Source organism: Aulostomus chinensis, chromosome 4, assembly GCF_037954235.1.
Source record: "Aulostomus chinensis isolate RoL2024-O1b breed Wild chromosome 4, RoL_Achi_v1.0, whole genome shotgun sequence".
NCBI lineage: Eukaryota > Metazoa > Chordata > Actinopteri > Syngnathiformes > Aulostomidae > Aulostomus > Aulostomus chinensis.
This window is the reverse complement of record NC_141323.1, coordinates 15,354,384-15,381,304: the sequence shown is the minus strand read 5'-3', so window position 1 is coordinate 15,381,304 and position 26,921 is coordinate 15,354,384. Positions and strand designations below refer to the sequence as shown.

General features: G+C 43.0%; 4 protein-coding genes and 1 pseudogene across 9 annotated transcripts in view; 3 read left to right on the top strand and 2 right to left on the bottom strand.

Annotated features, from left to right (window-relative positions):
• tmtc2a (transmembrane O-mannosyltransferase targeting cadherins 2a) overlaps positions 1-748 on the bottom strand; it is a 59,008-nt gene extending 58,260 nt beyond the window's left edge. For both annotated transcript variants that reach the window (XM_086202038.1, XM_086202039.1), the window contains exon 1: positions 332-748. In XM_086202038.1, the coding sequence (XP_086058164.1) occupies positions 332-414 (83 nt within the window). In that variant the 5' untranslated portion in view covers positions 415-748. The remainder of the gene's footprint in view (positions 1-331) is intronic.
• Positions 749-6,664: 5,916 nt separating this feature from the next.
• Positions 6,665-8,926, top strand: LOC147262823 (eukaryotic initiation factor 4A-I pseudogene; annotated as a pseudogene).
• Positions 8,927-9,011: 85 nt separating this feature from the next.
• On the bottom strand, positions 9,012-22,003 carry mettl25 (methyltransferase like 25). Of its 3 annotated transcripts, XM_086202033.1 has the most exons (13): positions 21,879-22,003; positions 21,537-21,733; positions 20,389-20,571; positions 20,151-20,254; positions 19,460-20,029; positions 18,521-18,668; positions 15,177-15,271; positions 15,029-15,058; positions 14,508-14,581; positions 13,313-13,406; positions 12,855-12,929; positions 11,395-11,466; positions 9,015-9,395 (listed from the first exon to the last, which is right to left on the bottom strand). In XM_086202033.1, the coding sequence occupies exons 2-13, from the start codon at positions 21,616-21,618 to the stop codon at positions 9,258-9,260; spliced, it is 1,665 nt and encodes a 554-aa protein (XP_086058159.1). In that variant the 5' UTR covers positions 21,619-21,733; positions 21,879-22,003; the 3' UTR covers positions 9,015-9,257. The 3 variants fall into 3 exon arrangements, with proteins under 3 accessions (XP_086058158.1, XP_086058159.1, XP_086058157.1); XM_086202031.1 differs by lacking the exon at positions 21,879-22,003 and having other exon boundaries at positions 21,537-21,815; XM_086202032.1 differs by lacking the exons at positions 11,395-11,466; positions 21,879-22,003 and having other exon boundaries at positions 9,012-9,395; positions 21,537-21,815.
• On the top strand, positions 21,991-24,349 carry ccdc59 (coiled-coil domain containing 59). Its single transcript, XM_086202035.1, has 4 exons — positions 21,991-22,277; positions 22,806-23,136; positions 23,569-23,680; positions 23,819-24,349. The coding sequence occupies exons 1-4, from the start codon at positions 22,130-22,132 to the stop codon at positions 23,981-23,983; spliced, it is 756 nt and encodes a 251-aa protein (XP_086058161.1). The 5' UTR covers positions 21,991-22,129; the 3' UTR covers positions 23,984-24,349.
• A 122-nt stretch (positions 24,350-24,471) lies between these two features.
• cracr2ab (calcium release activated channel regulator 2Ab) overlaps positions 24,472-26,921 on the top strand; it is an 11,972-nt gene continuing 9,522 nt past the window's right edge. For 2 of the 3 annotated variants that reach the window (XR_015112488.1, XM_086202030.1), the window contains exons 1-2: positions 24,472-24,702; positions 25,308-25,665. Coding sequence is in view for 2 of the 3 variants with exons in the window: in XM_086202030.1 (XP_086058156.1) it covers positions 25,510-25,665 (156 nt within the window). In the remaining variant the exon portion in view is untranslated. The remainder of the gene's footprint in view (positions 24,703-25,307; positions 25,666-26,921) is intronic. The other variant, XM_086202029.1, reaches the window with a different exon arrangement.

Genomic DNA, 26,921 nt, shown 5'->3' with positions numbered 1-26,921 from the left:
CGTGATTGCGGCATCAAACACATCTGCAAGCGCAACACACACAATGAACTTCTTGCGTTGGGTGTCAATCAAAAATGTGTTCAATCAACAGACTTTTAGAGGTGGAGAGGTGGAGTTGAGAGCGACAGCAGCAGCTCAGGTACAGAGGTTTAGTATTCACAAGGCTTCTTGGAGACTTTGAGTAAACCAACAAATAAACTGTGATTGATGACCAGCCGAGGACAATAGCGGCTGTAAACAAGCCGCCACCTCCGCTTCCGAGAGCGGAGGCACCGAGGAGGTGACAGGCGGAGCAGCCGGATGATGTTGCATGTGAGGGTGTGAAACCTACCTGTCATCGTAGCAGAAATCTGCGTCCAGCGTGTTCACGTAGAGACCTACAGCCACGGCGGTGCACACCAGCTCCGTGATCATCTCTCAAGAGGCAACCGGGGTGGAAAGAACCGGGATTAGAAAGGATATATTTTTTAAAAAACAAAAAAAAAACTCGAAACCTCTCAAGTCTTCTTTCTTGTTATTGTGCTCGTAATTCAGCCGCTCGGCAACGCAGCTCTCCAGACAACGCAGGGCTTTTCCCACGACGTGTAAAGTGTGTCAGAGTTTGCCATATTCCCACTAACCCAGCGTGTTCAGAGGAGGGTCAGGGGGGCTCGGAGGTGAAGCTGGAGCCGCGGCTGGATCGGAACGGTCCGCATTTCAGTGCGGAGGTGTCCCCAGTGTGCGCATCTCTCTGCCTTTGGCACCGGAGAGAAGCAGCGCAGGGAGACGCATGTGGTTTTCAGGGGAGGCTGAGCATGCGCACTGGGCTCTGCACTGGAGAATAAAGGTGGGGAGTGATGGGAAGAAGTGTTTTTGTACATCACCGATGATGAGGTCACGCATGAGCCTGCGGGGCTGATCGTTGATCTATTCAACATCAGGATTGGTGAAGTTGATTCACAATTAATGAATTTATTCGTGAAGTTGCTCGTTAAAGGAATGACGTTTATATATTTTATGGGCCATAATATAGAAATGTAGCCTACATGTGAGGGTTTATGTTGACAACAGGTTGTACAAAAGAGAAAAAAAAATGAGGAAATATGATGCATTGGGGGAAAAAAAATGTTTCACTCATTTGAAATGTATCATATTTGACTTAGTCATATGAAATATTCACAGAAATATGACAAAACACTGAATACAAATGTTAAAAAAGTAATGCTGAGTGCAGTGTACAAACCTAAGAACCTGATTGATTACCTTTTACGTAGAATCAATTCACAGATTATGACATTAAGATGTGACGGTTTTAAAACTTCTCGGTGCTTAGAAGATATTCAAACGCAGAGATATTGAAAAAAATCACAAGGAAGGACCCTTTTTTTCCATCAAAATTTTCTATTCAACTAAAGAGTTCGGACAATCATCAGGCATTGGTAATTGAAATAAACGGTCAAAACTCTTTTTTTTTTTTTGTCAGCTGGAAAATGAAGACGTCACAAATTTGACAACGGAGCTGTTTTTGCTTCTTTCATAAATCTTGACTTCTTCGTGTACGCGGTTTGATTTAAATGGCGACAAACGATTTTCTCAAAATGTTGCACGGTTGCAAATTCAGCTCCTGAAAAGTGTAAAAGGATGAGCTCAAACGTTAACCAAACGCTCATACGCGGCGGCGCGTGAATCTTAGAAACAGTAAAACACAAGTGGCACAATAAAAGTGCCTTTATTTTTCATACAAATCCAGGATTTTGTGTCTTTTCACAGTGGTAGGAGTACTTTTACCATCCGGTTTTTGTTGTGTCAAGATGGATGTCCTGTCTGTGTTACAGGCATTCATCCAGCGCCCGTGTGTGTCAGCTATGTAGGAGATAAACCCACTGAAACTTCCTCATCGAGGAATTGTTTAGTCATGATCCTCCCGCTCCGTGAACTTTTCCGTCACCCTATGGCGAGGACACATATGGACGCCCTCGTGTCCTGCTGACGACCAGCTGGACCGAAGCCTGTCCCACAGCCGGGGCTCCGAGAAGATGAATCCAGCGGAGAGAGAGAAACAGATGGTTGGAGACAAACGTATAGAGAGGGAGAGAGAGAGAGAGAGAGAGAGAGCAAGCTGGCAACGGGTGAGACAGAGACGGAGCATCGCAGGCCGAGGTCACGGAGACATTTGTAACGCTGCCATGTAGTGACCCTGCTTCTGAACAAGGCTCGACCTTGACTTCATCAAACCTGTTGGATTATTTAGTCTTTTGGTCCCTATATTCTTCGTATAAACCGCAAAAAGTTTCCTCTTTCGATTGTTGTGTCCCAAAGTCTGATTATTCTTCCCCTGCACTCGCTCATTTACATATACAACCAGATTAACACCGCGGCCTCGCTCTGCCCCGTGGGGACAAGGTCTGCTCGGTCTTGCAACCCCGGCACAAATGATTAAGGGATTAGAAAGAGAAGAAAAAAAAATATTCCTGCGTAGAGATTATAAACGGGCCAGAGGCAAAACAAACGCATTACAGGAGAAAAAGCCTTTGCTCTGTTTGACTGATTACCTGCTGCGTCCACACGGCTGCAGAGCGTAATGAACGTACGGGAGCTGGGCTGCTGTTTTTGGTTGAAAATGTGAATTTAATTGTGCAGTGAGGTACCTGGGAGCCCCGCAGAGAGGCCTTAGTGTGTGTGTGTGTGTGTGACTTGGGAGAAAAGGGGATGGCTTTGAAATGAACGTGATGATTTTATTCATCCATGGCCAAAATCGTATTTGTTCCGACACTTTTGATTCATTTGTGTAGTGAGTGCGCATCTCTCGGCCGTTAATTCATCAAATTGTGAGAACAACGTTTAACTTGTGGCCACAAAGTAATAAAAATTGACAAAACTGAGAATAAAAAAAAAAAATCTTCTTTTTTTCCCCCACTTTTTATGGCCACTCCAGGCCTCCGTACACGAAACGATCTCGAATAAGATAAAGGTTTTTGTGAATTATTTATCATGTGTTTACAGTCACAAGTAAGTTACTGCATATTTTACTTGCAGTTTACCCGTCATCAAATTCTTCTTTTTAAGCACGTTAGCAGTATTTGATCATATTCAAAGATAACAGGCATAGATTTATGCCAGGATTTATATTTCACAAGACAAAATAAACCTCCCAATCAATTGAAGAGACAAATGGAAAAACTGATCAACAGGGAAAACATTTTCAATAAAGTCTTTTTTCCACTGACGCTGTTATGGGAAGACTTCCTTTTCCCCTTGAAGCAGTACAAAGTGAGTAATTTCCCTGTGCGATGTACTCCGGAACCACTGCGTCTTCACCCCTGCAGATAAACATCAAACAGGAAACTGATAATCACAGCTGGAAGGACCGAGCCTGCGCCTTTCCTCCGCTAAAATAGCACGCCGATGATATTTATATCAAAACTGGAGCTCAACAATCTGGTTGCAAATCAAATCCGCCTTGAGGTTTGTGGAACATCCGCGTCAGTGTCACCTGGTCGCTCTGCTCATGTCGGTTCCGTCGCCGGAAAAAGACGGCTCGCTGTGTTGCTGACCGTGAGAGTAAAAAATGTCAGTAGGTTTTATTGGTTCGCGACATAAAAGCTTTGAAAATTAAACCCAAGAACGAGGGATAAAATAAAAGAGCGTATCAGCAAACTGGAGGTTTGCGCCATAAAATGCAGTCGCTCATAAAATATTCGATGTAGGAGGAAAATAAACAGATGGACGTTCACATAAAATATGTGAGGCTCTAAAGACAAATAAAAAGACTGCACCCCCTACTACAAGTCTGGTGCTAGTATTTTGGAATGATTTGGGATCCTTCGATCAGATGACAATTTAACTATTGACATATATTTTTCATTTTGTGATGTAAAAGTCCAACAAAAAGGGATGTCCCACTACCTTTTCTTTGACATAGACACCTTTATTTACCAGTAGAGACGTGCAGTAAAGGACCTCCAGCTGGGATTTGACCCGGGGTGAGCTGCGTATGTGACATGTGCCACTGTAACCACTCGACCACCTGAGCAAGTCTTTGTACTTTGTACCTGATACTGATTTGGAGGAACCAGGTCACGTGACACGGACGCTATTGAAGAAAAACAAAACTTACCATCCATTTTCCTCCGAAAACGCTCACGTAGGAGGGTCCTGTACTGCATCTACTGCTAAAAATCCAGTACTGGTTTGGAGTCTCTAAGTGACATGAAGCTAAAGAGAGAAAATAACCTTTTTGGAATATGAATATGAGAATATGAAAAGTCAAATTTTCACACTAAAATCATCCAAAACACAAGATGATGCACTATAAGAGTTACTCTGCTTCTAGTTTAGCACCAAAACGTGGTATTTATTTGGCATCCCCTCCCTTTCGCATGACATGGACGCTACGCGAAAAGAAGCATTTTGCATGAAGATATTAATATAATTTATTGGAGGCCATAAAATTCAACGGGAGGGGGGGGGGGGGGGGCTACCTCTGTTACTACCGTTTGATACTGATTTGGCATCCCTAGATCCATAGATGAAAAAAAGATGATGAATTTTCCTTAGTGTTAAAAAAAAAAAGCATTTTGATTTACAACGTAAACATGAAATATGGGAGAAAATAAAGACAGCCGTGTCCTACATTTCTCGTCTCGTGCTGATATCTGGTGCTGATTTGGAGTCCCACAGTCACGGGTCTAAAATGTTGTAGCTTCCACAATCGCAGGCTTGACACGTGAGTGTGCAGTTTGTCCCCCTTCATTAATAAATCTCCAGTAATTTGAGGTGATAAGATTTTAATCTGACGCCAGCAGTAAAGCAGTCGTCCCTATTTCCTCACCGGTGGGGCACATTGGCAGAGCGCAGAAGTGTGTTTCATCAGTCATGGAGGCTTGGCAGCCAGGACTACTAACCCTGTTTGATGGATGTCTGCTCAGGCCTGAAACATACAGTAACTTCATCTGAGAATAAGGATTATTCTCAGATGAAGGACAAAGACAGACGTTCGAACTGCGTGAAAGAGAAGGAAAACTCTCTCAAAAGAGGAAGCGGCGAGGTCCCTCACCCCGAAACGCTTGCCGACATTTCTGGATGTAGGTCCTGGCCTAGAAACTAAAGATGTAGCACCCTTCCTGTGTATGCCGCCTGGCTTCTCAACTTTTTCACATCGAGAAGGGTTGCAGGGACTTGTATCACAGCCAAACATCACCGTGAGAAAAGGTGATCTCAGTTAAAGGCCATGACTTGTTCTCCTCTCATTTCCTCTGATTCCTGCACTGCAATGACATGAAAACACGATGAGGAGGAAGGAATGCTTTGCATCATTCCCCTTGCAGACTATTTCGGTCGACCAACCTTCATCACATCCTGAAACCCCCACCCCCCCCTCTTTTTTTTTTCTTCTTCTGTTGAGTGTAAAAGCAGGAAATTGCAGTTTGTCTTGATTTCTTTGCGCTGACAGCTGACTTTAATCACTTTATTGTCTTAAATGAGTGTGTGAATAAATATAATTCTCAAAAGAGCATCAGAGACAGGACCCATCCACAGGACATGACTCACTGCACCGCAAAAACCCAGATAACATTTATAAACCAAAAAAACAAAGTTCTTGGCTCCTTTTTCTTGCATACATGTCCGTCCTCAATGGCTCCTACTGCAAGCTGTCAGCGTGAAACACTGTTGTGGACCCAAACACGGCCCAGACATAGCAGAGAGCTTCGCCATCTGTCTTTACCCAGATAAAAATACATTTCTGGGACACCGTTTTCGCCACAGTAACGCTGACAGGCTTATAGACGACCTACAGATGTGCACGCCGCCGCAGTAACAGTGACAAGTAGAGGCAGTGGAAGATGTAATGGGAGGAAAGCTGGTCTCTGCAGTTTTATAAAATGTACAAATGGATATAACAGGGAATTCATTGAAAAAAGATGTGAACAGTTAATGTTTGGGTCAGTTTGGTTCAGCCACCATAACTTTTAGCCATGCACTGTATAAAAGAACCAGAGTTGAAGTGTCTTAAAGTCATACATCACCCAAAAAATTTGTTTATGACGAATTTGTCAGTAGAGATTTGTAATTTATGACACCATTTTTCCAGCTGCATGACTTCTTGGTGACAGAGTTGTGGAAATGCTAGCCACATGTTGCTAGAAGCTAACGTAGACCGGAGATTAACAGCAGCAAAAAAACTACAGAAACTTTTGAAACGGTTTAAAAACACATAATCTAGTATAACCCAAGTCTTTATTTTTAGGTTTACGATCAGCAAACACTTTACTTAAAAAAAAAAGCCAAACTAGGACAGTGAGCAACTAGCGTGCGCCTTCAAATTCGGGCGCAAATAAGGTATCTGGTAATACTACCTATGGAGTTCTACAAAAAAAAATAATTGTGTTTAATAAACCTGATTTCAGTCCTATTCATCCAAGTGTCACAGATTAAAGTCAGACCCAAGAGAGAACTGCTGGACCAAAGTCAGCGATCAGAGTCAGGCATTAAAATCAGATCAAAGAGTATCACAGCATTCTTTAACTTTAAACTTCACAGTTTGCTTGTGATCACAGAATGAGAACACATTCAGAATTCTGACTTTCACCTCATAATTCTAAACGTGATGCCTGAATTAAGATGGCAGGATGACATCACAGAATGAGATCAAGGTAGGAGACGATGTAAGAGAACGCTCCAACATTCAGTAAATCTCCTCCGTGGTGAATTATGACATCAAGAACCTTTGCTCCATCTGGTCGAGTGCATCAAGGTCATTCAACTTATTTTGCAACAATGCCAACCAACCATCGTAGGCGATACAATGGTCCGGTCCTTGAGAGCAACTGGAACCACACAGTGCACAGTTTCGATCACATGAACCTGCGTGGGCCTCTGCTCCGAGGAATTTATGGTTACGGTTTGGAAAAGCCGTCTCTTATACAGCAGAAAGCCATCGTACCCTGTATCGAGGGTTATGACGTGATCGCCCAGTCCCAGTCTGGCACTGGCAAAACTGCTGTATTTGCAATTTCAATTCTGCAGAAGATCGACCTGAGGCACCGGGCCACTCAGGCTCTGATTGTGGCCCCCACCAGGGAGCTGGCTCAGCAGATCCAGCAAGTGGTGCTGGCTCTGGGTGACTACATGGGCGTCACCTGCTATGCCTGCACTGGAGGCACCAGCATCCATCGAGAGGCCCAGAGGCTGAGGAACGAAGCCCCTCAGATCGTTGTGGGGACCCCCGGTCGAGTCCTGGATATGCTCAACCGGAGACATCTTTGTTCCAGGAGCATCAACATGTTCATCATGGACGAGGCTGACGAAATGCTCAGCCGGGGCTTCAAGGAGCAAATCTATGACATCTTTCAAGTCCTGCCAAGCAGAGCACAGGTGGTCCTCTTTTCTGCCACAATGCCGTCTGACGTGCTGGCAGTTACCAAGAAGTTCATGCGGGATCCTGTCAGGATCCTGGTGAAGACGGAGGAGCTGACCCTGGAGGGCATCCGCCAGTTTTATGTTGATGTCGAAAAGGAAGAGTGGAAGCTGGACACCCTCTTGGACCTGTATACATCCCTCACTATAACTCAGGCAATCATCTTCACCAACACTCGCAGGAAAGTCGAGTGGCTGACTCAGCAGATGGAGTCACGAGGATTCACCGTCTCTGCACTGCATGCAGAGATGGACCAGAGCCAGAGGGACGGGATTATGAGGGAGTTCCGCTCAGGATCCAGCAGGGTCCTGATCACAACGGACATTCTGGCCAGAGGCATCGATGTCCAGCAGGTGTCTTTGGTCATAAACTATGACCTCCCAACGAAGAAGGAGAGCTACCTCCACAGGATCGGTCGAGGAGGTCGGTTCGGACGAAGAGGAGCCGCCATCACCCTGGTGACCAATGAGAGCAGACGAGCCCTGAAGGACATTGAGACCTTCTACAGCACCACCGTTGAGGAGCTGCCCTCGGACATAAACCACCTGATGTAGAAGGGTCCAAGCATCGATCATCACCCCATCATTTTAGGGGGCGGACTGTGATTTCTTGATTGTGTGTGAATAAATGAAAATAAAGTACTTCTGTCTTTGGAAAAAAAAAACAAACAAACATATTTAAATAGTGTGCAAACTGTTGAATCACCTGTGTGAGCTCATAATGGTTTCTATGGGACTGTTCACCCTTTTCACAAATTAAAACGTGTTTCACATCTCACATGTCGATCCAAATAAATGCCCACATTACTCGCATATTTAAAGTTTACCAAAAAAAAAAAAAAAAAAAAAATCGAAATGGCAAGAGCCAGAATGCTAATGGCGGCTGTTACGTCGGTTATGTTCAATTCTTTTACTGTGATTTTTGTTTCTGTTCCATTTTAGGCTAAAAAAGTGTCCGAATTTCTCTCTCTTAGGTAATCATTTCAAAAAATGTCTCTTACTGTACTCATTTTTAACTCCCCCTCTCCCCCCCCCAGCTTTCTTGTTCAAACGTTTAACCATTAGCTTCCACTGCTAGCTTCATGTTATTCAAATGGTCTTTTCCAAAATGTGAAGGTCCAGTTTGTTCTTAATTTCGCTCATTATTCATACAAGACCAGTTGCAACAGCAACAAACTGTTGGAAAATTAAAAAAAAAAAAAAAAATCACTTGTCATGCTTCAAATAGCTGGATTTACAAATTAAAACATGGTAACAACAATCACTTTTGGTCCTTTTAAATGCAAGCACATTGTATATATATATATATATTTTTTGTAACTCTTTCTATAAAAACATTTTGCTTTTAAACCTGTAAGAGGAGCATGATTTATGTAGACGGAGCCAAACAGGAGTTAAGATTAAAGAGGGGTCGGGGGGCCTCCTGCTGCGTCCATTTTCTTCTTTCCTCCTCTGCTTTGGGAACCAATTGGGTTTCCAGATCTGCACAGCTCGACAGAGGTGTGTGTGTGTGTGTGTGTGTGTGTGTGTGTGTGTGTGTGTGTGTGTGTGCGTCCTGTCTCTCTAAATCCTACAGGGGCTCCGAGTCCCTGGACTCTCTTTAAAAACAAGTGTTTTCTCAAGACGCATCCAGACGTAAAGGCTGAGGCGGATGTCATTCAATCAAAGAGGGCCGACGGTTCTTCCAGGTGTTCAGAGCATTGAAGGACGGCAAATACTCCGTTTATTTTTCATCAAATGTATAAAACATGACAAGATGATATTAAATGTAAATGTCAAAAACAAAAAAAGGACCATAAACCAGGGATAAAATTAAACGAAGAGAAGACGATCCACGACCCGTCAGGGTTAATCAGAACCTCTCAATCACAGGACTTCCCCACCAGTTTATCTTCAGTTTTAATTTTGTCCCCGCAACTCTTCACTCCAACCACAGCGTAACATCTTGGTGACAGCAGGGGATCAAAGAGTTGGACGAGAGCAGCCAATGAATTCTCCTCCTGCAGAAACACACACACACACACACACACACACACACACACACACACAGTGCAGTGCAGTGAATAAAAAACACATGGATGTGAAAAAAAAAAATCATGCTTCTCCTCCCAGTTTTGATTTGTGACCTCTGGCACCGGCTGCTGGAAGATGTTCTTCTGCTGATTCCCCGGAGATGGAACATCTGTACAAATATTGTGCCAGGTGTTCGTGCATAAAACAAGTTCGTCTTCCGTGATGGTTAGCCGCCGTTACGTTAGAAGCGTACTTTAGATTAACCCTTGAAAGCTTATCTTCCTTCCTCTTGGACGCGGGCTAGCTAACCTTTTTCATTTCTAAATTTCTTGGAAATGTCACCTGAGGTTAATACGACGTTTTAGGAAACCACAATTGTGCGTACGAGTGGCAGTGACTGGGTTAAAGTTCAGAGGGGTTAACATCCGTAGTGATTAAAAACCTTTTTCTTTATATTTGTTAAAAATAACTTTTTTTTCCAGCCGTATCTTGATAACAGCTGACTTTGTTCTTTATGATTCTTAAAAATATGATCGAAAAGATGCAAATGGTAAATATCAACCAAATCTGCCGTCTATACTGCATGTAATTTGGATCTATTCAATATCTTTTGTGTATTTTTACATCAATCTTTATGTTTTTTTTTTTATTTAAAAAAAACCCAAAAATGCGATAGCTGAGTAACATCGACGACACACAAGGGTTAAAATGTTTAAATTCGACTTTTAAGCCTAAAATGTTGTGGATGCAGTTTTGGCAGGTCTTTAAAAAGAACTAAATAGTGAAGTAAACATCTTGATTCATATTTTCTTTGAATTAAAATGGCATTTACTTCAGGGTGATGAGTGTTGTTGTTTTGTTTTTTTGTTTTTTTTTTAAAAAAAGACTCATTTGAATTTCTGCAACAAATTTGGATTATTTTGGGTTCTCACATGAGAAAATACCCCTACCTTCTTGCGCTGGACTGCAGTTCATATTAAATTAGTAGATTCTAATGATATTAAATGCATCTTCAGGGTGTAGAAACTGTACAACAGAACATTCTGACCTCCGATAATTCAAAAACACAGTATTTATATGAATCATCGCTGCTTTTATGATCATTTTTTCTTACTTCTACCTGGTGATAACGTCAGACATGTTGGAACTACAATTCCCATGAACGCTGTACAGATGAAGCTCCCTCCGCTCAGTTTTGTTGTTGTTGTTGTTCTCTTGTAGATTTCTTGGACGAGTTCTCGTCCTCGATCGCCATCAAAGTCAGACTATATTCTGTTTGTTGATGTTTTTATGAGTTACAACCCAAAGGCGGAGGACTCGGCTATGAACGCTTCGCTCCAGGCCGAAAAAAAATCCCCTGAAATTATTTGTCGCCATAAAGACAAACAATATTTTCTTGAATGCATCCTTTGACCTTTAGGGACAGTTGTTGGTAAAAAAAATAAAAAATAAAAAGTGCATTGTTGCATGGCAACCACACTTAGCAGGATGTTTTCTGGATCGTTGTGTTTCTTATCATCACATGGATCACATTCACTCACACACACACAAACACACACACATCCATCACCTCATTTACTCCTCCTCAGGGAAGATATCTCTCGCTCTCCCTCTCTCTCTCTTTTTCTCTCTCTTTGTTTGATTACGTGACCTTATAAGGGAAGTCCATGTGACACACAATCGTCACTGCAACTTCAAAAGCTTTGGGCTCCTACGAATCTCATCACAACGACTGGAAACAAAAAGGAAAGCTTGTTATGTTTGGCAGCAGGTGTGCCGAGCCTTAAATCTAAAAGCTGGTTTTCAGATTTCGTTTCTCCAGGTTTCGCTTTTTGTCATCTGGGAGGAACATTTTATATTCTAATCAGGGAAGTAAAGATGTGAGACGGGAAACAGAGCCCGCGCGTCACACGGACGCTGGACAAAATCGCTGTTATTGTGCAGTGCTTCCATACCTCCACGAGAGTCCCGACTCAAGATTCTTACCTGTTCTTTCAGGTAGCAAAGACGATCTAAGAGAATCAGGCCTTCGATGCAGGGAGCCAGACTCACTTTCAACTGGAAGACGGGGGGGGGGGGACTGTTACTTCCACACATTTTACCCATATTCATAGCAATAATCCACAAAAATTCTACAGCCTTGAATCCGTCTAAGTGATAAAGGAGGCGAAAAAGCACACGAGAGGAGAGATTCGCCAGTACAACAACGGCCGATATTTGCATGGTTATGGACTTCCCGTCTTCACATGAGATGAGATGCTAGCAGCTGATGTTTGCGACTTGTGAAAGGTGATTATGAAGGTTTTTACTGAAATGTGTATCGCTTTCAAATGTTTTGGCGGCACAAAAAAACGGTAGTAAATATCAGCAAATCCAAGGTACACGTTTAAAAAAACAGACCAAAATTGTTCTTGGCTAAATGATACATCTGTTACCAGTCAAGGCCCAGAAATTTCACGTTTGGTGCACGAGAGGATTTCGTTTCTTTTTACTTGAATTCTTGTGAAAACAGCTTTACTTTTGTATTTGGATAATAAGAAGACAAGAGCATCAAAACAAAAGTGAAAATGATAAAGGTCAGGTTTGTATTCAGGCTTGGACAATTCATGAACCATAAAACCACAAAATTTAAGTTTAGCGTCGCTGATCAAGTCAGAATTCCATGAAAAAAAAAAACCAGCATTTTAAAAGGTTTTTGCTTGCCATCTGGCGAGAAGACGCAACAAAACACGAGTTCAGGTTTTGTTAAAATCAGCATCGTGCCGTTGTTGTTCCGGCCTTCGTCTGACCCGTCTCATAAAACTGAAGCAGCAGTCGTTCTCGCTCCTGTTTTCAGACAAACTGACAGATAAAAACCTGTGTAGGCCAATTCTTTACTGATCAGAAATCAGCCAAGGACGAAGAAATATGACCCAAAGAAAAAAATCCTATAAATTCCCGTCCTTAGGAACCCAGACTTGAGGATTTTTAGATTTCTTCCACCAGTAAAAACAGCGACAGGATGACTTTGGTTGCGAATGTGCGTCTGGGCTACTACATCTCGTGTATCTAAACGTCTCAATCGCTATCGATAATGTGCGCTTCTCTCGCAAACTGGCCCTTTAATTGACCTTTACCCTTCCAATACCCCCCCCCCCCCCCCCCAGAAAAACGCATTTTACTGTTTAATGTCATGAAGACAAATTAGCGATGGTGGTTGACGCTACAATTAGTTGCGAATGCTGCTTTCCTTCCCATCCTGTATAATCATCTGTGTATTACTTCCCTGCAGACTGTAATGATCTCATTTAATGGTCTGCAAATTTATTGGCATTATGTGTCCCATTTTACAGGAATGAAAATGTTTTCGACCGGTCTTTTTTTTAAAGAGGCTGTTGTGTGTAAAAAGACAGGAAGGAAGAAAAAAAAACAGCGCGAGGACCCCATCCAACACAGCGAGGACTCACCATGTTAAAGGCACGCATCTCGTCCCGTCGTGGCCCGTATGAGTCGTGGTACTGTTGGATGTCAGCGTCACTGAGCTGGAGAGGATGATGTCACGGGCGTCGGCCGTTAAAAAAAGAAAAGAGGGAAAAAAAAAAGAAAAGAGAAGAAGGCGTTTAGAATGTGAATAAAGGAACGAAAGGGAGGATGAAAGGAGGCAAATTGATGTAACAGAGGGAGGAAGAAAATTATGGCTTTTTGAGTTGTGAGCAACAAAACGCAGACAGATATACGTCATCTTTATGTCCTGTGGTTGTCAAGGGTAACCAAACTCATAGCCTGGTAACTTCCTCGTGGTAAACACTTCCAGAATCTTTATGATAATTTTTCATTCATGTCTAAGACAATGGAAATGTCTCGTAATGCTGCTTCTTTGGGTGGGTGGGTTGTTTTCTTCCCCGTGACCTCTGGTGTATTTGACCTTGGAGTCGTCCAGTTCCAGCCTGCGTAGAGCCCGACGAACGTAATCCACAAATGATTGAGCCTTGGAGTAAACGTTCCCCACTCGCTGGTCACTGTCAACAAAAGACACACGCGGAAAAAATAACTAGTTTACTACGCGATCGTCTCAGAACCAGCTCAGGAAACAAGCGACTTCACTTCCTGTTTGTTCTCTCTCTGTTTTTTTTTTTTAACCGTCCCAATGAATTTATCACTTGGAAAAAAAAAACTGAGAAAAGTCCAAATTTCAAGGCAACTCACTGGGATGGACAGACGGTTAGTAAGGAAGTCCTTTTTGGAATTCTTGATATTTAAAACTTTATTTGAATTAAAACTTTTACTTGTCAAAGCTGCTTTTTTTTTTTTTTTTAATTTTTAAGTTTGACTTGGGACTCAAAATTTAAAAAAAAAAATCTATTGCAGTACATTTTTAAAGTGTATTAAAATATTTAAAGAAGAAATAGTTCATTTCTAAGAAGTACTACTACGAACTCTTGGGTTATTTTTACTGACTTTGAACTTTTTAGTTCGCTGGCATACAGTCATGAGATACTTTGGGTTGTTTTTTTTTTTAAACAGGGTCAGGATTATCAGCCATATGTTTAAACTCCAGCATGGAGACCAGTCGGTTGCTCTTCCACTGGTCACTCATCTTCAAACTCTCTAGCCTTAGTGACCCTACCAGCGATTTAACCCTGAAAATAACACACGCAGATGTAGGGAAGCAGTTCAGACACTCAAATCCAGTTTGCTTTATGTGAGAAAAGTGTGAAAAATGTCCAAATACCAGTTATCTTGAATATAAAATCATATTAATAAGAAGAGAACGGCAACTGTTGCTTAAAACAGCAATATTTGAGATGCTGCATTGACTCTTCTGGTAAATAATCGCATCATCCGCTGATTCTCTTGGTGGAAACCGTCTGCTGAGCCCCTGATCTTTTCTTTGTAAACATCTTAACGGCAACTAGACAAACTAAACCAAAGTCTACGACAAGTATTTGCTCTGAAGCAAAACATTTCCACCACAAAAACCAGCAGTAATTACGACGGCTCATGAAAAATGTGGGGGTTGGTGCCTTCACCCTCATGGAGCACACTTCTCTAAATAGTTGATTTCATGCTCAGCGATGGAAAAGGTTCCTCGCTGAAGATGTAAGAGGATCGTCTTCTACCTTTTAAAGGAGCTGTAATGGTCCCTCAGTATAACGTGCAGGACTGCCCTGTAGAACAGTGACTCCATCTGAATCTGCCAACAAGAACGATAGGTTGTTGTTTTTTTTTCAATCAGCGTCACGCACTTCTTCACACGTTAAAACACTTCATTCGCGCACGCGTACGGAAGGGAGACAGATATTTCTGACGTGCAACGAGACGAGCGAGCAATCAAGTCTGTTTTGGGATTCAGATCTCAGTTTTCCAACATGTAATCAATCTTTCCGTGATTGCATTAATATTTATAAACATTCCATATTAATGGCTGCTGGTGTAGCGTATCAGCGTTGGCCCGCGGCTCCTCGGCTCTACATTTCAAACAAATACACTCAATCGCAGACTTAAAACAATATCAGAATTAATAGGCTGACTGCTGGAATGGGGCGAAGGAGATCTACAGTCAAGATAATACGGTGCTGAATGATTCTGAACATCCATATTTGAGGTTTGAAATGATTTGATGGATGTGTTAGTTACTTACCCCTTGGCCCAGCGAAACTCTCTCCAGAGCCTGTTTTTTTTTTTTTATTTTGATAGAAAGACAGCAAAGTGTAAAGGACCTGTGAGACAAATTACCGACCCTAGCTTAAGCTGATGTGAGAAAGATGCCCGACGTGGTTCAAACTCACCAAGCATGCCGACATTCTGGCGTTCCTGCCGCAGAAGCAGGAGTGGCGGCGGAGGTGTTGACTCAGAGGGAAACCAAACACACCTTGTGAACTCCCTGAGGGGAACACGCAAGGGTTAAATGGTCAGTAGGGTTGCGGAGTGAATGCCGGTGAACTTTGCTCCCTGGTACCTTTTGTGCTCTGGCCCTAATTAAAGCAACAAGCAGTGATGGGCAGGATGGCACACCCCCGCTCATGTTCGGTGTGTGGCTGCTCTGTGGAGCAATGATTTTTGGGGATTTTGCAACCATCCCTTCCTGTGTCCAGGTTGTTGTCTTCATATGATACACTGCTAGCGCCAACTGCTTCGTTTTCGCCTGAGCTTGTCGTGACGGGTGTTTATGTCTTCTGAGTTAGCTCCCGTCTTATTTCTAATGGTGGGGAAGATTATTTTGATATTAATGCTAGATATGCAAAGTACATCCCTGAAGCAGTCGTTGTGTTTGTTGTTTGACCAATCAGCAACAGTTTCTGAACCTTTGGGAAGCAAAACTCTGGAGCACTTCGAAGTATCTAGCGTGCAGGGAGCAAATGTAGTCCCTGTCTGGTTTCTCTCCTTCGTGAAGTTCTTGAGATCCTCAAGAGCTTTTTGATCACTTGCTGGATTAAAGATTCCATCTTAGATCATCTAAACATGTAAGCTTGAATGAATCCTGATTTTCTTTGTACTCCTTAATTGCTGAGTGAGGAAAAACTACATGCAACACATCTTTCAGCGTTGCAGACCTTAGCTTGTGCGCGCACGCACTCCCAAAGAGGAGCCTGCCATCCGTTTCATGTCATCTCTGTGAGGGTCAGTGACTGAGGCCAGTGAATCCAGGGGGATACGCTCAAAGGAGGAAATAATAACACGTGCATTTGTGGCTGGTCAGACTCTTGAAAACTGTTCTGGACATGCTAACAAGGAAGCAATCGGGTTAGCGGCCCTTCTGACAGGCTTGCGTCCCAGAGACAGATAGAGTGGACGAGCCTTTCCTCTGTTTGAAGGGAACATTTACAGTACACACACAAGTGTTTATAGAAGCCAGCTCATTCTGGCCCCAGAGTTCACATCTCAAGTGCCCGGTGCCATTCAGAAAGACAAATATTTTTGATATCAGTGTGTGTGATCGGTCATGTACACTCACAAATATTTTTGTGATGAGACACGCTGGCTCCAGACCTTTGGCGCTCTTATATACTGACCTCTGAGACGTTGTTTCTGGATCCCACAGAGGACGTTAGAAATGAAATGAATGAAGCATTTAAAGTGTTTCCTAAATGAGCAGATCACATACATTTATAACTGCCTTTTATAATGAAGCTTTTCAGCTCTTTAGTGGTTAAGCTCCCTTTTAGGGTGAGGTGGGCCGCCGCAGGAGCTGGCCGACATCCCAGACTGTACTGTTAGGCCAACAGGGGGGGAGAGAGAGTGTGTGAGTTGATGCCTTTGTCCACTTCTTTTAAAAGACCGAGCTTTCTCTGGAGAGACATGCATGGAAAGGGTTGTTGGTGCAACCTTCCAATCATGATATCGTGTTCCGCTCCTGGCTGAGGCTGCAATCTGTGGATAGCGAGAGGATTCGACACTGATACAGAGACTACACACGTGGAGGATTTTATTCCTCGTAAACTGATGTATTAAGCAGGGGCGATATCGTTCTGTCCTGATTTTTTTTTTTCCCCCACTGTCAGTTTGAGGCAGAAGAAGCGTATGATGTACAGTTTCTTGTCATCTGACAGTCTGGCACCCGGGTGGTGCAGTGGACCTTTATGCTGCCGACCATCACAGGGATCGCTAGATTTGTTTCCCATGGTGCCTACGGCTCAGTTGGGTGTATAGCAAATTAGCTGTGAGACCCCGGTCGAACCCCTGTCTGTCAGGTGAAAAGAGGCAGTGGAAAGTGACAAAGGAAGTACGTAGTAGCCATGGTGCTCCCCCAATGTAAATTGCCAAAAAGGGACAAAAACGGGGAAAAAGAAAAAAGAAAAAAAAATTCTTTAAAAAGGCAGAACTGAGAAAGACACACGTAAAGAGTTGTTGGTATAACCTTTCCATCATGAGATCGCTTTCCGTTCTCGGCTGGATCTGGGATTTGTTGCTGATGACACAAGGTTGACGGGTCACGCTGCTAACAAGATGACGCAAGTTTGAGAGCGTGGAACAGTCTTACTGATCCACGGACACTAAACTCACGGCAGGGAGACACGCGCCTCTTAATAAACTTGTGTATTAAGCAGGGATATCGCTCAGGCGGAAGATTCCGGCACTCAGGTGATGCAGTGGTCTACTGCCTTGCGGCGGTGAAGATTCCTCGCCGTCAGGTAAAAAAGATTCAGCTGATAACTCCACGTGTGTCAGAGGATGCATGCGGTGGTCTCCAGTGCTGACATGGTAGAGGGGCAAATTGGCAATTATGGGAAAAAAAATAGCAGAAAAGAGCAAAAAGTAGATCCAAGAAAAAGAAGAAAAGAAAAAGATGGAAAAAGACACCCATGAAAAGGGCTGCTGGTACAACCCGCGTGTTTTTAATCAAGATATCACTTTCCGCTCTTGGCTAAAGATGCGATCGGCCACGATGACGCGCGGGTCACACCGCTAACAAGAGATGTAACAATATTGCTGTGCAGAGGCTGCAGTCACAGCAGGAGGACACGTGTGGAGGATTTTATCCCTCATAAACTGATGGGGATGACATCACTCAGTCCTGATTTTTGGCATTGTCAGGTGGAGGCCGTGGAAGCCGATGACGTACATCTGCTTTAATGTGGCGGTGTGGGACGTCTAAATTACAGCAAAGTGCCGTAGTACACACAAGCTATAGAATCACTATCAACTGATTCTCCTTTAAATTAAAAAGGTTAAAAAAAAAAAGAGCATTAAACAGTCCTCCTAAATCCATTAATCCCCTCTAATGGCTCTGACAGCGGCTCTCTGAACTGAACTTGATCTCCAGAGAAGAAACTTTGCCAAGTCTCTCAGCAGAACATTTGATTTGTTTACTAAAACATATGAATTTAAGTGTTTATGCGGCTTCGCGTGGCAAGATTGTATTTCATTTCAGATTGGATGAGAGTGATGAGGTGGACCCCGCAGGTGTCCGACGTAGAAGACTGGACGCGTGCCAATGACAGGGAGAGAAAGACTGCCGGTATAACAGAAACCACATGTTCGCGTTTGTGCGTCCACTCGTCTGTCAGGGTTTTACAATACACAGATACACAACAGTGAAACGTTAATCTGTGCCTGGCTGTGATCTCTATCTATGTGTGTCATCAAATGTGTGTGTGAGAGTGTGTGTGTGTGTGTGTGTGTGTGTGGTTACCCTGTAGAGCGGGGTCAAACTCCTCAGACAGCTGGTGATAGCAGCAACCCACGCTGCAGACTGCGGCCAGCTCCGGTTTAGCCACAAACATCCTGAGGGTGCTGGGAGCCAGGTCGCCACATGTGTGCAGACCAACCATGACCGCATTCTGGAATTCAGAGAAGGCACGCAGGGAAAGCGGAGCAAAGTAAGGCTTGGAGATCGATGGTAAACTTTATTGATGATGATGTGCTGCAGCTTTGGCACAGCAACAACATCCCACACTCGCTCCAGTAATGTGAACTCCAGCTGCTCCGACAGACCTGTAATTTCAGGAGTTGCTGTGGGAATCGCTTCTATACGTCTGCTCTCCTATCTGCACCACCCTGACACACAGCAAATCTATTCTCAACATTCACTTTTGGCTTTAATGCCTCTGTGCCGGCGTCAGCCGTGGGCCAAAGGGACTGTTTCTCGGCTGTCCGTCTTGCACTCTCAGGAGTACCTTCAGAGAATGTCCTCAGATGTGGCACAAAAGTCCACTGGGACTCAAGTAAAAAGGCTCGAGTTGGTCGAAGGTCAGTGCCCCCTCACGTCTACCTGATATCTGCCTCGTTACCAAGAAGGCAATACCTCAGCCCCACGTTCAAGGAATTTCCACAAATTGGACCAAATATCCCCCGGGACCCGAGGGTGAAGTGAAAAGAGTTTGGCGTGTCCAGGTCACTTCACGTCAATGTGATATCTCAGGAACGTCTTGAGGATCTCTCCTCAAATCTGACGTAAACGTCCCCTTGGACTTGAGGATGAACTAAGAAGAGTCTGGTGGTCAAAGGTCAAGGTCAAGGTCAATGTCGCTTCGTCTGAAACTCATACCTCTGGAATGCCTTGAGGGAAGGTCAAAGGTAAAAGAAGTAAAACGCTATAATGTATTTCTATTATTAGCTTTTAATTGCTCACCTCCAGCTCATTGATGAGTTCCTGGAGTTCGGTTTCTGCGGTAACGTAAGATGTGAGGGGTGAAAACACAGCGTGGGCGCTGCTGGTACGATTGCGAGCTTTCCTCTCCAGGTTCTCCTTCTTTCTCCTCTGTCTCTCCTCATCAGTCAGCGTGACGGGGGAAACTCTGGAAGTCTGTATCACATCCACTGACAGGGCACTCAGGAAGAGCTCCTCCGTCTCTGTGTTTAGCTTTGAATGCCTTTCCACCTCAAGGTCAGTACCAGAAGAATCCCTTGGCACTGGCACCCTCTCCTCCTTTTCCTCAGTGCCAAATAATGCATCATCGTGTGCATCTACTCCCGCCTGTGTTACTGCGAACTCCTCCTGGTGTGTTTCTGCAGCCCCTCCCTGCGCCCTAACGGTTTTCTTGTGTTTCTGGTACGCCTTGGAGAACTTCTTCAGCTTCCTGTTCCTCTCCTGAGCTCCATGGGTGTTGGTGCTGGATGAGTCTATCCCGTAGACCCGGAGGCCGTACTGCAGAGACAAGAAGGAGCTCAGGTAGCCCTTCCCGGAGCCCACGTCTATCACCTACACGAAAGAGACGAATCAAAAGTTTCAATTAAATCCAATACCAGCCAACAAAGACTCCATTTCTAGATTCATTGAGTCATTCTAACACAGACGTTCAAAACAACTTGATAAAAGTTACCTGTTTGACTCCACGGTGTCTGGCCAGACAAGCCACCACCTCAGACATGGACTGGACCTCGTGGGATTTCTTAGAGTTCATAAACTCATCAGGCTCAAATTCACCTTGGTTAGACAAAACAAAAGTACGCACGAAGGAAGGTTACGGAAGCCGAATCACTCCAGAGCCGGAATTTTCAGGAGGTATTCCCCCGCCGTCATGACGAAACTATTTGTTTCGGTCGTCTGCTCTTCCCTACCTATCTGCGCTGGAGAAGCGCACGACTCCGAGGTGTTTTGTCTGAGGGCCTTCAGGAGCTCATCCCTGCTCATACACACTCTTAGGCTGGGAAGTGAGTGGGCCTTGGCCGACTGCAAAAGTTCGCAGGGATCAACCAGCCGGTTTGTATCACTGCAAAACCCAAACGTGGTCCTGGATTGCACTGTTTAGAGAGATTGACAAATAAAGTTAGGCAACACTGTGTTTTAGGTAAATAGCTTGTTTTTTTTTTGTTCTTAAGTGTTTAGCTTTCCGAGTAAAGAAAATCTAAACTTTACACACGAGTTTAGGTTGTTTAGATTTTAGTGCAAGAATTTGGGTGAAGTGTTCACCCGTGTCAGCAAAAGTACTTTAATGCGTGTTCCTTGTGGCATCCAGCCTGGATTTTATGCCATTAATGCAATACAAATGAAGTTAATGCATTTTTGTTAGTGGTGCTGTCAGGACTGAGGAATTATATTAGAGCTACACAAACAATGTCCCCGTTCTGCACTGTTAATGTGTTTTCCTTGGAACCATTTTAAACCAGATAAGTAGTTTGCGCATACAATGATGGCCTTGCGTTCTAAAAGAATACGTTAAAATCAAATTAAATCTGTTGATAATAATCTATAGATTGAGAACTGCTGTATACATGAATGTGATATTACCAGTATGTGTACGACTTCCTGCAGTATAGTTTTTTTCATATTTGTGTTTCCCTCTTATCTGACAGATAATTTTGTATACTTCACGACTGATTTCAAAGATGGCATTCATACTTTATTGTGCTAACAAACTCTTCTTTATCTTGTGTATAATGTTTTGACGAAGTTGAAAATTTTGAAGAAGATGGCGTGAATGGGGTGAAAAACAATCCAGGTTGCTGAAAATTAAGATTTTTTTTTTTTTAGTGCCATATCATTTAGATTATATTAAATTAAAAGAAAGTTTAACTATGAAAATGAGAGAGAAAAGTCTATAACCTGGCACTGAAAAAAAAATAGCATTAAACATTTTATCGTAATTATCTGTCATAATTTAATATATATAGTAATAATATAATAATTTAATAAACATATCTAAACCATTGAATACAACTGAAAATTCCTTCGAATGGGTGCAGTTATCTTCAGCTCAGCTTCAGACCTTTTCTTCTGCCCTCTGGCTCCCCCTGGTGGTCGCTTCTTGAGCTAAACGCTATCAGGACCTCCTCAGCTGACACGGCCATGAAGCGATTCCACACGTCGTGAGTGTAAAACTCCACCGTGTGAGCGTTTGCGATCCTCAGAGTTGTAGATAGGAAGAGTTTGACTTCATCTATCCGCCGCTGGATTTCTGAGAGGCTGTGAAAAGAGGAGTTCATGTTCAAAAAGCTTTTAGGAGCTGACCGGGACGAAACATGCTAGAAGTCCACAAAGCATAAACTCCAGGCATTAACAATAGAAAACAAACTCATCGATAGATGTATGCCGTATTAAAATGCTGTACTTGAAGTGATTTTTGATGGTGAGTGATTTTCTCTATAAGTTGAATATTTTCTCTCTGTCGAAAGAGCTGACCACACGATCTGTGGCGCTGACTCGGTGATTAAAATATCTCGCTGCTCCGCGCTCGATTTATTATGCCTTCAAACTCGCTCGTAACGTCATCTGCTCGCGTCCGCAATGAAGAGCACGCAGTTCGAGTCCACATGAGATACGTAAACAATTTCATTTCTGGCTAAGAAAAAAATAGGTGAAATGGCACCAACACATCAGAAAGTAGTGAAAAGAACTTTTAAAGGGAAAGAGGGTATCCGGGGGGAATCCAAACATGTTCCCGGGGGTGTTCAAAAGAAGAGGAAATGGATCCCAGAGCACAAAATCTTCCAAGGAAGCGTTAAAGAAGGTAAGTTGTGAAACGGAACAAAAGGTTAGCCTGTTGAAAAGTTACTGTAGTTTTTGAGAGACAGACGAATAATTGTGGGCATAAAATTGATTTGTTTTAATGTATAATACCCGTCAAGAACTTATTCTTTTTACTGACGTGGGGGTGCTTAGGTCACATGACACGGAAGCTGTTGAAAAAAGAAATTATTTAATTATGGTTGGCTGAAATCTATACAAAAATATTCTCAGGAAGTATAAAATGTGATGAGGAAAAAGAGGTGTTTCTTATGTTCCACTGTCGTATTGATATCTGGTAATGGTTTGGAGTCCCTGGGTCACATTAGATGGAAGGTATTAAAAAGAGAGGGAGGGGGGGGGAAAAAGCAAAATCTCTGTAAAAAATTATGTGTAAAAGCAATTTAATGGTTCTATTACCTGTTGAAGCTCACAAATTAGTGTGGAAATGGCAATTATAGATGCATTTTGAAGCGCTTGCACTTGTTCAATCTATCAGTTTGACTGTTTTTCCTTGTCTTGGCTCTTCCAGGTCAAGGGTTTGCTCTTAAGAGGAAGCAGAAAGTCCAGCATGAATACAACAAGCTGTTGCGGAAGGAGAAGAAGACCACAGTTTCCGCCGCACTGTACAAGGAGGACTACCCAGAGCACCTCAAACATCTGTACATGGCCGAAGCAGAGAGACTGAAAAACGAGGCCTGGTCGAACAGAGTGAACAGGAGTAAGTCGAGAATGAAAGAGCGGGAGAAGGTAGAGGATGATGCCGTTCCTGCTCGACGGACTGAAGCTCCAGAAGCCACCGGTCCATCTGAACCAACAGATTCTGACTCTGGGAAGCCTGAGTCAACAGGAGCAACAGAAACGTAAGACATGCTAATTGTTCTCATTATAAAGATCTCAAACATTCAAGGTACAGTCAGAGGAACCAGTGAAAAACAAAAAACACAAAATGAGACTAAAAACGTCCGGAACGCGATGTGGTATCCATCCCATTCTCGCCAACACCGTATCTCAGGAGTGTCTTTGGGGAATTTCATCAAATTTGGCACAAAGATCCACTGGGATTTGTGGATGAATTGAAAATATTTCAGCGGTCAAAAGTCAAGTGCCACTTTCCCCTCAAGTGTACATGATATTTGTCCCACGCCCATGAACGTAATATCTCAGGAACAAATTGAAGAAGTCCTTCAAAATTTGGCACAAACATCCACTGGGATTTGAGGATGAGATGATGATATTTCGGTGGTCACCAGGTAGCACAAACTCAATCCTGTGTGAACGTTGTTCCCGTCCAGTCTTCCGATGAGCAACCGCATGAAAAAAAAGATGGAGAAGAAGAAGACCTCGTACCAGAAGACAAAAGAGGAGTACGAGAAAATGAAAGAGAAGCGGAGAAAGAAGAAGGAGGTGACTTGTTTTCTTTTACCTATCAGTCATTAACGCTTGATGCTCTTCAAGTTGTTTGTTTGTTTTTTGGTCAATTTTGTATTGCAGTGCTACTCACAAGCGGCGCCCCCCTCTTTGTTGTTGTCGTTTTAATCTCAGGAGTACCTGAAGAACAAGCAGCAGAGAGAAGAAGCTATTCAAAAATACCAACAGAAAAAGATGGAGACCTTTCAGATGTTGAGCAAAAAAACCAAGAAAGGACAACCTAACCTGAATCTCCAAATGGAGTATTTGCTTCAGAAGATCCAGAAAACACAGCAGTGACTCGGACTCCAACCTTCCGGCGGTACCTCAACAGGCACGGAGCCGCTGTGGTCGCCGGGTTTCCTTCTTGAGCGTAGGCGAGTGTGGTTGTTTGCCTGGATGACTTTACATTGTAATTTTACAGTATTTTGTTCCAGAAAAATTGTGGCCGGTTTTACCACAAGATGGCATTGTAAGATATGAAGAGAAATAAGAATGCATGTTAAAGTCATCGCTCAGGTTTATTGTTTTGTTTTGTTTTTTGTGTCTTGGAAAATTAATTGTTCAGCTGGAAAGAAATGTTGTCATGTAACAGACAGTGTTTTATCATGATCAGGATGTCGGTGGTAAATCAGGCTCTGATTAAAAAAAGTTCAGGTTAATTCAGCCTGAGTGTTAAAGCATTGAGTTAATAACAGAACTGTTGGCGTTTGTATTATAATTCCAGATACTTTTAGTCTTAATCTCATAGTTCCAAACGACGTGCACATATTATAAACATGTAGCTGGCACGGAGAGAGACCTCCCCGCTGCCCCCTCCCTCACTGTGGGAGACTGAAAAGCCCCGGGGCCGCTTCCTCATGACATCACATGGTTGCAGAATGACTTGTTCAACATTGATCTGTGAAGCAAGACTTCCTAAACACAGAGCGAAACCGCCGCTCCGTTTATAAGGAGAGAAGTTCAAAGGCTTCACTTTCTGGATGGAATCACTTCTTTTTCTTTCATTGTCTTGAAAGGTAAGACTTCTCTTTCCTGTTTATTTAAAGATTTATAGTTTATTGGAAGGAATGTTGCTGGAGCACAGAAGCAGTTGTTGAGAAAGGCCCAAAAAGCCTCTTCTTTTTTTGGATATTAAATGTGACTATTTTTGGTTGTCACATTTTACCGGGGAGGGTAAAGTATTTGAGAGGGACTGAGGGATTTTATTAACGTTCGGCAAAGAGCAGCGTTTTAAATCAACAAAACGAACGTGCCCATCAGAAGTTGTCACACCTCATCTCTGCCTCTCTAAACGCTGCGTATTTAGACTCAGTACTTTGTTTGAGTCATGATGAAAACGAGGAAAGGGGGTGGGGGCTAGGGGTGTACATCTGAATTCATCTGCCTCCTGCAGTCTTGCAGGCATTACGCTGTCATGAGTTCTGCATGGCAGGGTATTAAGATAATCCTTTACACTGTGTTTACATACCTTTGTGAGTTGCTTGTTCCTGGCTTATTAGAAAAGGGAAGTGCCGAATGACTGCAGGCGCTGTTGCAAAATATTCTGATTAATTGTATAATCAGACATTTTCCAATAGTTTTCTGGAATATTTTACTGGTTTGTTGGTTCCTTCTTTTGTAGAAGTCTGCAACCGGTTTGGAAGTATGTTTGTAAACCACAAAGCTATCAGTGGGTTCATCATCTGATGCTACTTCCTGTCTCCGTCGTCATGGTGACGGTAAGCGCTCACAGCACTGGATACAGTGGCAAGTGATGATGTCTGATTCCACTCTGCTACTGAAGTTCTTGTACTGCTTAAGTCTACCTAAACAGCGCTCCGGACATGGAAGGGGAGGCGAACAGGGTGAACGGCTTAGTGATAAGCCCGGGACGCAGGGGCTCAGACTGGGGGCGCGTCGCCCTGCTGGACAAGACAAGGGAGTTCTTCCAGACGTGTGATGTGGAGGGAAAAGGCTTCATCACCCGCACCGATATGAGGGTTAGAGGAGGAAGCTGTGTGTGTGTGTGTGTGTGTGTGTGTGTGTGTGTGTGTGTGTGTGTGTGTGTGTGTGTGTGTGTGTGTGTGTGTGTGTGTGTGTGTGTGCGCGCGCGCTTAATCGGTTAACCAAGATGAAGAGCATTTTTGTAACACGACACAAGTTCTAAAATGTTTTAACAGGATCAATATTCCCATATTGGGATGTAGAGCTTGCAATATTATTTTTTAAATATATTTCATGGATTATTGTGCTGAATACTCTGATCTACAAAAATGGTCAATGTAAGACTAATATCAAGATTACTAGATTGCTTTTAAGTAGCTCTTGATGTACGGAAGCTGAGAATGGCCATTCCTGTTTTTAACGCTGTTATCTGATATCAAAGATATTTATTTCCTTGCGGGTTAATTTAGAATCCGATATTTGCGACTCCGGATAAACTAATTATCCTTTTCCTCGAAAAACAAAAAAACAACAACTAATTTTCTCCTCACTAAAAATCTCTTTAGCTTGAGAACCTGAAAGCGGAGTTAATGAAGCTCATTTCATCATGACGATTCATTGGTTTATGATCATATTGTTGTCATTACTATTATTATTTTCATTCGTAGGAGTGGAGGTGGTATTTCCAGCTTTTTTATAACTTTATTGTCAAGTGTCTTGCGGCATTCGTCAAGAAAAGAAGTGCTCAATGAAGGCACTATTATATTTTTGTTATTATTATGAGTAGTTGGAGTATTGCTAGTTTTTTCCTGTTGTGCTGTTATGATTATTATTTTATCTTGTTAGCTCAAGAAAAGAAACTTTATTTTTCCAAGATGGAATGTTAAATTAAACAACGACGAGAAATTTAATTTTAGTTAAAAGATAGCCGCTCTGAGCTCCCGTAGGAGCTGTCCTTTAGTGTCTAATTAACCTTTCGTTTCTTTCTTATGCGTGAAGAGGCTCTTGGCCTACTTGACGCACTGGTCACGGCGGCCGTGTCGCACCATTGATAGAAATGTTTATTCGTATAACTTCAGCTCACTGGCTCAGATGAGAATAACCCAGACAGGGACAATACACACGAGCCTCTCCACAGCACTCACAATATCTGGGCTGCGTGTTGTTAATTAACACTCAGGGCTCATCCTGGTTCTTGTTGTTTGCGTTGAGAGCTCAGAGAAGCAGCCAGTGTTTATTTCTATATGGGCAATGCAAATGCAGCACTCAGCATTGGTGTCATAGAGGATAAATGTTTTTATTCCAACTCCTA

What these genes read in the sequence shown, in the direction of transcription:
- mettl25 (XM_086202031.1), bottom strand. Translation starts at nt 21,753, where the DNA reads ATGAACTCCTCTTTTCACAGCCTCTCAGAAATCCAGCGGCGGATAGAT. An exon ending in GCCAGAGGGCAGAAGAAAAG is followed by an intron (nt 20,572 to 21,536) that starts GTCTGAAGCTGA and finishes CTCTCTAAACAG; the next exon opens with TGCAATCCAGGACCACGTTT. An exon ending in AACTCATCAATGAGCTGGAG is followed by an intron (nt 18,669 to 19,459) that starts GTGAGCAATTAA and finishes TCTGAATTCCAG; the next exon opens with AATGCGGTCATGGTTGGTCT.
- ccdc59 (XM_086202035.1), top strand. Translation starts at nt 22,130, where the DNA reads ATGGCACCAACACATCAGAAAGTAGTGAAAAGAACTTTTAAAGGGAAA. An exon ending in CCAAGGAAGCGTTAAAGAAG is followed by an intron (nt 22,278 to 22,805) that starts GTAAGTTGTGAA and finishes TGGCTCTTCCAG; the next exon opens with GTCAAGGGTTTGCTCTTAAG. An exon ending in TCAACAGGAGCAACAGAAAC is followed by an intron (nt 23,137 to 23,568) that starts GTAAGACATGCT and finishes GTTCCCGTCCAG; the next exon opens with TCTTCCGATGAGCAACCGCA.